At 38.0% G+C, this 10,547-nt stretch overlaps 1 protein-coding gene across 2 annotated transcripts in view; it reads left to right on the top strand.

Annotated features, from left to right (window-relative positions):
- The first annotated feature begins 750 nt into the window (after positions 1 to 750).
- Positions 751 to 10,547, top strand: part of LOC131221260 (carotenoid 9,10(9',10')-cleavage dioxygenase-like) — a 47,523-nt gene continuing 37,726 nt past the window's right edge. Inside the window, exons 1-3 of one of the 2 annotated variants that reach the window (XM_058216468.1) lie at positions 751 to 1,126; positions 2,238 to 2,308; positions 5,415 to 5,429. In XM_058216468.1, the coding sequence (XP_058072451.1) occupies positions 887 to 1,126; positions 2,238 to 2,308; positions 5,415 to 5,429 (326 nt within the window). In that variant the 5' untranslated portion in view covers positions 751 to 886. The remainder of the gene's footprint in view (positions 1,127 to 2,237; positions 2,309 to 5,414; positions 5,430 to 10,547) is intronic. The other variant, XM_058216470.1, reaches the window with a different exon arrangement.

Below are 10,547 nucleotides of genomic sequence, written 5' to 3'. Positions count from 1 at the left end.
GGATTAGATACCGACAGGTGGAGTAGCGCTATTGAAGTTACGCCACCAAGTTCTGTGAGACCCGCCAAGGTGTATGCGTTGTATCACACCGTCCCATGGGAGGGCTTTGTCGTAGTTTCAGCCAAAACAGGGGACGCGGATTAGCTACTGACAGGTTGAGTATCTGGACACGCTACTGAAGTGACGTCATCAATTTTTATGAGATCTACCCTGATGTATGTGTTGTATCTACACCGTCTATCAATTTGGAGAGATCATTTTAGGTCATGAGATAAAGAATGAGTCGGATCAAGTTTTGGAGTAGACCCCACCACGGAAAACAGCGGGAAGAGTGACTCCTATTGTTAAAACCTTCCTAAGGTCCACTGTATTGTTTATCTGAGATCTAACGTGCTCATGAGTTAATACAAACAAGAAATAACGAAAAATACAAATTTCAATTTGATCGAAAACTTTTGTGATCGTTAGAAAATTTTAATGGTGGGCGTCACTCTCTCCACTGTTTCCTGCGGTGGGGTTCATTCGAGCTTTGGATCTTACTCATTTTTTGGCTCATGGCCTGAATTGATATCTCCAAACGAATGGACAATGTGGATACGACACATACTTCATGTGGTACCACGGAACTTGGTGAAGTCACTTTAGTAGCGAGTCTAGATACTCAACCTTTCAGTGGCTAATCCGCGTACCAAAACAGGTGGCATTGCACGAATCGCAAAACGACGCCGGCCGTCTGCTTCTATGGCTACTGAATAATCTACGTTGGCGGGTACGGAGAGAGAGAGAGAGAGAGAGAGGTTATAATAAGAAGAAGCTGGTACCAGTGCCGAGCTCAGACGCTGTAACCAGAAAGGGAGATTTTCGTTTCTCTCTTTGAGAAGAAGAGATGGAATCGGAGAAGAAGGAGAAGGAGGAGAAGCGCGCGAATGCGGGAGAAGGAATCGTGGCCGTTAATCCGCGGCCGAAGAAGGGATTAGGGGCGAAGTTTGTGGATGCTTTGGAGAAGCTGATCGTCTGGGCAATGTACAATTCGTCGCAGCCGCACCATTACCTGGCGGGGAATTTCGCTCCGGTGCTTGAGGAGACGCCTCCCTGCAAGAATCTTATCGTCAGAGGACATCTTCCGGTGAGTTAGAGAGAGAGAGAGAGAGAGAGAGAGAGAGAGAGAGAGTCCTTTTTAGGTGTTTTATATTTTTTTAGAAAATTCCTCAGTTTTGAGTTCTTATTCTTTCCCTTTTTTAATTGTTTTATCTTCTTCTTCTTTTAAATTTTTTTTTTTAATTAAATTTTTTTTTTTTCCCGAGTTTTGAGTTCTTTTTCTTTCCCCTTTTTAGTTGTTTTATCTTCTTTTTTATCCGAGTTTTGAGTTCTTGAGTAGAAGCTTATGACTTTTCTATGCATATTCTGCTTTTTTTTTTTTTGAAACATCTTTTATTTTTCGGGGGGGAATTTTTTGTAAATTTTCTTTTCTCTCTTTTTATTTTATTTTATTTATAATTATACGTTGAGATGCTAATCAAAGATGTAAGAATTTTCTCAGATTTTATTTTTTACTTTTCATGCTCTTAATATTGTATTTTTTCTGAATTCTTCTCATCCTTATTTTACCTGGATTCATTTGGATACTCCAACGTTGTGATTCCGAAACACACTATTGAAGTCGAGATTCCTTAGTCTATCCTCTTTTTCTACTGGAATTAGATGATTTGGATTGGAATCAGATCCATAAAATTCATAGGCTATGTCCGGCCATGTACAGTTCATCGCATACCTACTGAACTTAGGCTATAACAAAAAAAAAGGGCTATACCATTCCCTCAATTTTTTATTTAAAATAATTTTTTATTTATTTTTATTTTTATTTATTTTTTATTAAGGGCGGGTTTGGTTGCACCAAATTAGGCTGATTAATAATGAAATATCATTAAATTTCATGATATTTGGTGCAACCAAACGCACCCTAACTTCACAATAGGATCAAAGGAAGTATTTACCGGTTGACAATCATAGTAGTTACGACTTGAAAGTCTGTTTAGTAAATTTGGCTTTAAAATTACAGCAGAGTACTTTGATTTTCTGTACTTTAAGACCCAGCTGAGACATTTTCCATAATTTCTGATGCGTGTGGCTAAATCTTCAGTATTCTTTTTGGTGTCCAGAGATGCTTTGTTGTTGGTAGTAAACATGTAATGTTGTTGTTCTCTGTTTAACAGGAATGCTTGTTCTCTGTTTAACAGGAATGCTTGAATGGAGAGTTTGTTAGAGTGGGTCCAAATCCGAAGTTCGCTCCGGTTGCTGGATATCACTGGTACATTTCTTCTCTTGGCCTTGAATTTCTCAAGATTTCATTGGAACTCTGTTGGATGAATGGAATATTGGAGAGTAGAAATGTCAGGGAGGCACACCCCCTCTGCCCCACCATGTGGTGATCCCGGTTATCCATATAGAAGGTTTCACCACAGATGGGCAACACGGCAGAAACATTACTGACCAAGATCATTATCACTGTGTGTGTATTAGAAAAGTGGTCCAGTGTTTTATCCATGCACGGATAATGAGGATCTCTACTGAGTAGGATTCTTACCACGTACACCGTCCATAGTGGGATCAATTAGATGAATGGTGCGGATCACCACGTGCTGGGAATAAGGGGTAAGGCCCCCCATCAACCTTATCCAAAAACTGTCCAGTCATCATGAAAGTGCGGTTCCTTGGCACAGATTATGGTGTGGATCACCTGTATTGGATAGGTGTGCCCCACCTTTGATTGATTTAGACTGTTGGGTAGGCGGGTCCATCTTGGATTTCCATGGCTAAAGATCATTCCAACTGGATGATACCAATGGATTTATGGCCATTGATATGGGTGGTGTCTTTTGATCACATGTATTGGATAGGTGGACCCCACAACTTCTACCTTTGATCAATCTGCACTTTATTTTAGGAAAAAAAAATGACGAATTCATTAAACCTCGAAAACAAAGAAAAGCCCAAGAGGATCAACAGCGATGGGTGATCCTCTCGCCACCCTGCTTGGATCAAAAGAAAGCTAAGCCAACAACAAACCACATAAAAAAAAAAGAAAGAAAGGTCAAAAAGAAAAAAAAAGAGGGCTCTCTAAGCCAAACCCAAGCAAGTAACCATCATAAGATAGTGACACAGCCTACTTAGGGGCCAGCATATCCTGATTTTGGACTGTTTATTTATAAATTTGAGGCCTAAATATCAAAACCTATAATTCATTATTTGTGCGAGATATGAGGGGATATGATTGGTGATATGGGAGCTTATTTAAAAATGTGATTGAAGATTTTGTGAATTATTTCCTAGATTTGCTTTTAATATTATTGGGCTTTTACTATCTTAGGTAGATTAGATTGATTTGAAATCAACTATGATTGATTTGAAATCAGTCTCTTAGTTGGGGGATTCTCATAAAAAATTCATTTGGGATCCAGGGGGGGGTGGGGGGATGAGGTAAGTATTCCAAAATCTCCAAGTGTGATTTTTCTTAATATTATCTCTCCTATAAAAAAAAAAAGTCTTCTTAGTATTGTAAGAAGAAGTTTGATATTAATAAAGTTATTTCTCCCTTCCCACTCAACTGTTCTCGTGGGTGCACTTTTGTCCATTTCCTTACGATTCGGGTGTTGAGATCTCATTGACTCGATAATCGAGGTGCACCAGACAACTGGTTGTTAATATCTATTCAACCGTGTATACGATAAACCAACAAATTTCAGCATTACTAATGCCCATTCCAGAGCCAAAGACACAATATTCCCTTTGATATTGGGTTCCCAAAGATTCAATCTAGACCAGTGTTTTAAAAAGCTTACACTACATAGTGTGTAGCTTGCGCTAAAATCGCGTAGCTTAGCCTTCACGTTAAGTAGCTCATGAAAATAGCTTAAGTCATGTGTAGCCTATACTATATGCTAATTAGCATAGGTTGCATCCTACGTAGCCTATATTACATGCCGTGTAGCTTACACTACAAGTTATTTTTCTCTAAACATTGAATTTAATTAATGTTTTTAATTGTTTGTCACAAATTTCTATTTTCAATAAAAATTAGTTACTGTTTTCAATGATTTTAGTAAAATAGTATAAGTAAAAGTATTAAAGCAGTTCCACTGCTATTTCTTTATCTTTATATTTAATCTTTGCTTTATTTTTCCTATTATTTTAGGATGCGTTTGGTTGCATTATCATGAAACTTCATGATTAATCTGTTTAATTTGGTAAAAATATCATGAAATATAATGATATTTGGTGCATCCAAGTGCAACCTTAATTAAAAATTTAGAAGTTGTTTTTAGCTTACAGCACACTCTATGTAGCTTGCGCCTGAGGCTTCAGAGGGGCGAATATTGCATTACACGCCATTCGCTATTTGAAACACTGATCAAGACTGTTGGATAGGTGAGTGAATATTGGGTTCCCATTGCCAAAAATTCATTCTGGCTGGATGACATCAATGGATTTATGGTCACTGATAGTGAACAGCGTCTATATTTTCCATCTGTCCATTTAAACATGCTCATGATTGGACTGTCAGGATGATCTCATCAGAGTGGATTTTGTCTCACGTGCGATCCTAGGTAGGACCAATTATCCAACAGTGCAGATGAGGCTCACCTATCCTAATCCAAATGGAGGTGGGCTGCGTGGTAAGATGGTGTGGGTGCACCAAACTGTTTCACTATGTATACGCCTTGGTGTATCTATATATCAACTGGTTGGACTGTGAAGATATGTACATAATACACTTAAAAATATGTGCAACCACAAATCTCTCTATGCATTGATTATGTACAAAATTTTATATGCCTTGACATGTATGACACATGCATGCATGCCAATTAAGCTTGGCCTTGTCAAATTTAGTTTCCTGGTCCACTAGGACTGTCAAACTTCAGATACTGTAAATGGATGTATATTTAATACTCAGTTCTATAGTTAACTCCATCTGCGAGTGGAATTGTCATTTTGAACCTTGAACTACTGTGGCAATTTATTTACAGCCATTGGAGGGATTTGGGCTGTGTTTTGATTCAAAGATGAATTCAATTACAGAAATTCAGTTCAATTGGGTGGAAGTAAAGAAACCGTAATGAAGTTCCCTAGAATTCATTATTAGCTAGCCTCAAATTGCAACCACTCACTTTCGATTCCAAATTGAAAGTAATGTAATCACAATTTGGAGCTGAGTTGCTCATGCGGATGCTAAGGAAGGTAATTGCTATTTGCCCATTTTCACTATATTGAACCAATTATTGCTATTCAATTCATAATGTATCCCACACACGGCCTTAACCATGAGAAAATAGCAGTCTTCATGTATCATGTTTTGGAATGTAGTAGTTCCCTGAGCCTACAGTTGTGATGGTTCTCTGTCAATTTATGTGCAGGTTTGACGGAGATGGGTGCGTGTTTCTCTTCTTTCTCACAGAACTGAAAATGCAATGGTGGTTTAATACATTTTCCACCACAAGGATGATATTTGGCTGCCTAGTTTGATATTTATCATGTTCTGCATCAATTTGCATGATCAATTAGGAGTTTTTGCTTGATTTTCATTGTTATGAAACTCACTGCACAGAGTTTCTAGTTGTATATTCTCTTTAAAAATATTCCACTGTTACATATGATTACTCAATGCTGGCCTTGTTGGATGTTCAAGTGCCTACTGATGGAGGTTAAGTTAGCTTTGAGAATTTATGATTGTGTGGGTCTTTTTCATTAAATTTTGATTTTTAGATTTTAGCCAGTTGAAAGGTCATCTTCTTTGTTGGTGAAAGTCTTAAATGGGTTAATAGATCACATCAGAGATTTGAATCATCAAATATTGCGAAGGTAACTGATATTTACCCCTCTCGTTTTAATGTATGTACTTCTTCTTTTCTCACTTTTAATGCTATATAGCACCAAAAATGGTGCCATTCTTGCCCAAAAAGTGGAAAGAAGTGGCATGTATATCAGAAGGAGAGAGTGTAAGTAGTGGGTTCTATTTTTTATAGTTTAACTTCATATGTCATTCAGTTCATTGGAAGTGTATAGTTCTGCATTGGTTTCTACAGTCTATGGGGCTGCTTGAACATCAAGACTTGAATTTTTCCAGTTAGTTCACCCAAGGTTCAAGTTCATCAATCCATATACGTGATTATGAGGTATATTTTTTAGGCCATTTCTTGAAATCGACATTGAAATGATTTTTGCAGTGTACGACTTATTTTTGTTGTTGTCAACTTGTCAATTTTCTTTTCCTTTGTTTTTCATTGATTCCATATATTTGAATAGGCCTCTTTAATTTACAACTCTGCTGGTAATTGCACGAATAAAGATGATTCCTGATCTATCCGTTAAACTCAAGAGACAACATTTTGGATGACAGGGGGAGGAGGAAAAGAGAGAAGAGAAGAGAATATTTTCTTCATCTCTCTCTCCCTCTATTTGATCTTGTTTATAGACCACTTGTTACAAAAGACAAGCTCAAAATAAATGCAAATCAAATCTAAAAGATGCACCACTACCTCCAAGGATTAGGTGCACCACAAGACCACTGAAAATACGTGCACTCTCACAATCAAATGCACTGCAACACATGTACACCATAGACTGTGTACTCTAACACTCCCCCTCAAGCGGGGGTATGCATATCCTATATGGCAAGCTTGCCGATGATTCTGGAGACTGCAGGAGAAGCTTATTGTACTTTCAATGACTTTGGTGGCTGGGACTTGAATTGCAGGCACTTTTGGTGGGTGCCGAAGGACTTATCTCTCTTCCAGTGGCTGCTATATTATGCAACAACACTTCTGGTGGCTGGAGGACATTCTGACAACATCCTGTGGCTGTAGAATGTTTAAGAAGCACTTCCGGTTGCTGTAAAATGTTTAAGAAGCGCTTCCGGCGGCTGTAAAATGTTTAAGAAGAGCTTCCGGCGGCTGTAGAATGTTCCAAAAGCGCTTCTAGTGGCCCTAGAATGTTCCGTCAGCACTTCTAGTGGCTGTACGACAATCCAGCAGCATTTCTGATGACTGGATGATGATTTGGCAGCACTTCCAGTAGTTGCCGACACACGACAGGGCCCTTTTTATTCACGGGCAGATCTAGGGACGCCCTTAAATCGCTAGGGACACAGGCCCTTTAAAATTTCGTGACATGGTTGTGAGAAAGGAAAATGAAGGAAAAACAATAGAGATTGGAAAGAAGAAAGGTGTCATGGCTCTAATACCATGTTAAACTCAAGAGACTATAATGTGGAAGACATGGAGAGCAAGAAAAGATAAATATTTTCTTCAAACCACCCCCCCCTGCTCTTTTTATAGACCACTTGTTACAAAAGATAAGCTTAAAATAAATGCAAATCAAATGTAAAAGAAACACCATTATCTCCAAGGATATGGTGCACCACAAGACAACTAAATATATGTGCACTCTCACACTTAAATACACTGCAAAGCATGTACACCGAAGACTGTGTACTCTAACAGTATCCATGGTCTCCTAGTTGTTAGGTAGGCGAATACATTGTGAGGCAGCCGCCTCGGAGTTGGAAGTGGCAAAACATCTATTAATTTTGTTGTTTCATTGTGTACCTGGTGGTGAAGTGTTGGTTCATTTCTTGCTCACTTTTGTTCAACATAAAATTCAACAATGCATAATACAAGTACAATATAAATTTAAAAATGCTTTGTCCTTCCTTTTCCTTGTCCTTGTCTAAGAACTTGCCATGAATATCTTTTTAAGTGATGATTTGTTCATGCAGGTCAGAGACAATCCAAATGTTGGTAAATATTACTTAAAATTTAAGTATATATATCCTTGATTAAGTTCATTTTTTACAAGGGGTAAACAAAAGAAAAACAATAATTAAAAAATGGTAAGATGACTTAAGGCCATCTATATAGATGGGAGTTGTTATCCACACTCAATACCAGTGTTTCAAATAGTGCCCGTAGCATACGCTACGTAGCGTCCTAAATAGCATAAATCCCCTGTAGCATACGCTACAAGGGTCGTAACGTATGCTACATCTACGTACCGCGTAGCGTTTGTAGCGTAAGCTGCAATGTATTTTTTTACTATTTTATTATTTTATTATTTTTTTCATGTTTTCTTTGTATCTAATGTTGATGAATGTGACACTTGTATTGTACTTGATACTTTTAACCTATGAGATTTTTATTTCTTTTCATAATTGTGACTTGTGGTTTCAATTAGAGATTATTAATTAAAGTGGTTCGCTTAGAAAGTTGTTGATGTGATAATTATTTGATTTGGCTTGTATATGTGGATTGACTTTTGATAAATGTTAACTGATAACTTGTTTGAACATGCTTATAATTGATAAAATGAATAATCTTTTAGGCATTTATATATATATATATATATATATATATATATATATATATATATATATATATATATATATATATATATATATATATATTCCTTCTTTTTTTCCCCACTATTTATTATATTTGTCCTATTTTTAAATTAAAAAATAGAAGTATCATGATGCTACACGCTACGTATTTATGCTACATGCTATAGAAGGCTGAGCGCTACATATCACGCTACCGCAATTTAAAACATTGCTTAATACTTATCCAATGCGAGACTAAGTTCATAGAGCAATAACGTATCAAGCGCAAGCGTGATAATGTGGAAATTTTGAGATTAGGGTTTCCCCCTCTCTCCTCTCTTATTTATAGTAGTAAAAATAATAATGAAATTGTTTGGTTGTCCGAAGGACCACACACTACAATACACTTCACTCTAACACTCCCCCTCAAGCAGAAGCATAGAGGTCATGCATGCCCAGCTTGAATACAATATCAAACAAACGTATCCCAGGAACTACTTTAGTGAAGATGTCTATGAGTTGACCCTTAAATGCAAGGTGAGGAGTATTGATAACTCCAGTAAATAGTTTCTCCTGCACGAAGTGACAATCAACCTCTATATGTTTAGTATGCTCATGAAATATCAGATTTGAGGCGATATGAATTGCCGCTTGATTGTGATAGAAAAGAGAAACGGGCTTAGTAATGAAAACACCCAGCTCGAAAAGAAATGACCGTAACCACGGGACCGCACTTATAGCATGTCCCATGGACTGATAGTAGAGCAAGCAACAAATGACTACTTTTTACTTCTCCAAGAAAGTAAATTACCGCCAATGAATGTACAAAAGCATGTGGTGGAGCGCTTATCATTGGTAGAACCTACCCAATCATCATCACATAAGCACGTACTTGCAAATGTCCATGGTCAATATAGAGAAGTCCTTTTCTTGGAGCTCACATAACAAAGTATGTGATGAACCGTGTCATGGTAATGCGAACACGTTTTTTGTATGAATTGACTAAGTGTAGGGGGAGTGTTGGAGTGAGTGAGGTGCACTGTAGTGTGTGGTGTTACGAATGGAGGAGATGACGAATGGAGGTGGTTGGGGCCGGGGCGACGGGGGAAGATGGGGTAGGGTTGTTGCTGGTGACGAACGGAGGTGGTGAGGCCCTGCTAAGGGGCGGAAGAGTGCGCTGGAAGTGGCCGGACGATGCTTGCAGATGGTAGGAGCGTTGCTAGGGACGGTGGGAGATGTTGGCTTAGCTTTGCTATTGCAAACAGTGACGAAGACGACCAGGGTTGACGGCAGCATGCAATAATGAGCTTTGCTATTGCAGGGTGATGAAGGTGTGGCGAGCGGCTGCTTTGTGTGGCGATAGTGATGGAAAGCAGCCACTGTCGTGCGGTGGTGCAGTATAGGCTTTGAAGAAGAAGAATAAGACGAAGAAGAAAGAGGAAAAGAGGGGGGGAGGTAACCATGGTGATGTGAGAATTTTGAGATTAGCATTTTCCTCTCTTATTTATAATAATAAAAATAATAATGAAATTGTTTGGTAGTCTGAAGGACCACACAGTACAATGCACCTTGCTCACTTTGACAAAGCACAATAATGATATTTACTTAAATGTTGATTTCGTATTCTCAACACCCCCCAAACCTCAATGTGGTAATAATTTAGATCTTGTAACTATAACTTGAGCATTTACTTTCAATTTATGTGATTCTTTTTTGGAAACAAAAATAAACACAATAATGATATTTAAATATTGAGTTCTAATTCTCAACACCCTCAAACTCATCATGGTGGGATTTTAGATCTTGAAACCATAGCTTGTTGCTTTCAATGTATGTGATTCTTTTCTAGAATCAATGCGCCATAACAGAGCTCAAGAATCACCATGCTATCAAAAGTCACCCACATGCAAAATCCTCTTAGAGCTAACGAATGAGAGGTGGCAACGGTATGTGATGACCCAGTTGCAATAGTGTACAACAAATGGGTGAACCATACCATAATGGATGATTGAGGCATGGTAAACTTAGAAAAGATCTACGAATATAGTTCCAATGTTGTCCAAAATACTTCATGTCAGAGGATTTTGCTCGACTTGGGACAAAATAATCTCCCAAGTCGAGCATCCCATCTGATAGTTGACATGTGTAATGAAAACATAATTGGATTGGGTGA

This window comes from Magnolia sinica, chromosome 1, assembly GCF_029962835.1.
Source record: "Magnolia sinica isolate HGM2019 chromosome 1, MsV1, whole genome shotgun sequence".
NCBI classification, from domain to species: Eukaryota; Viridiplantae; Streptophyta; class Magnoliopsida; order Magnoliales; family Magnoliaceae; genus Magnolia; species Magnolia sinica.
Note: the sequence above shows the minus strand (reverse complement) of the source record. Positions and strands in the feature narration are given on the sequence as shown.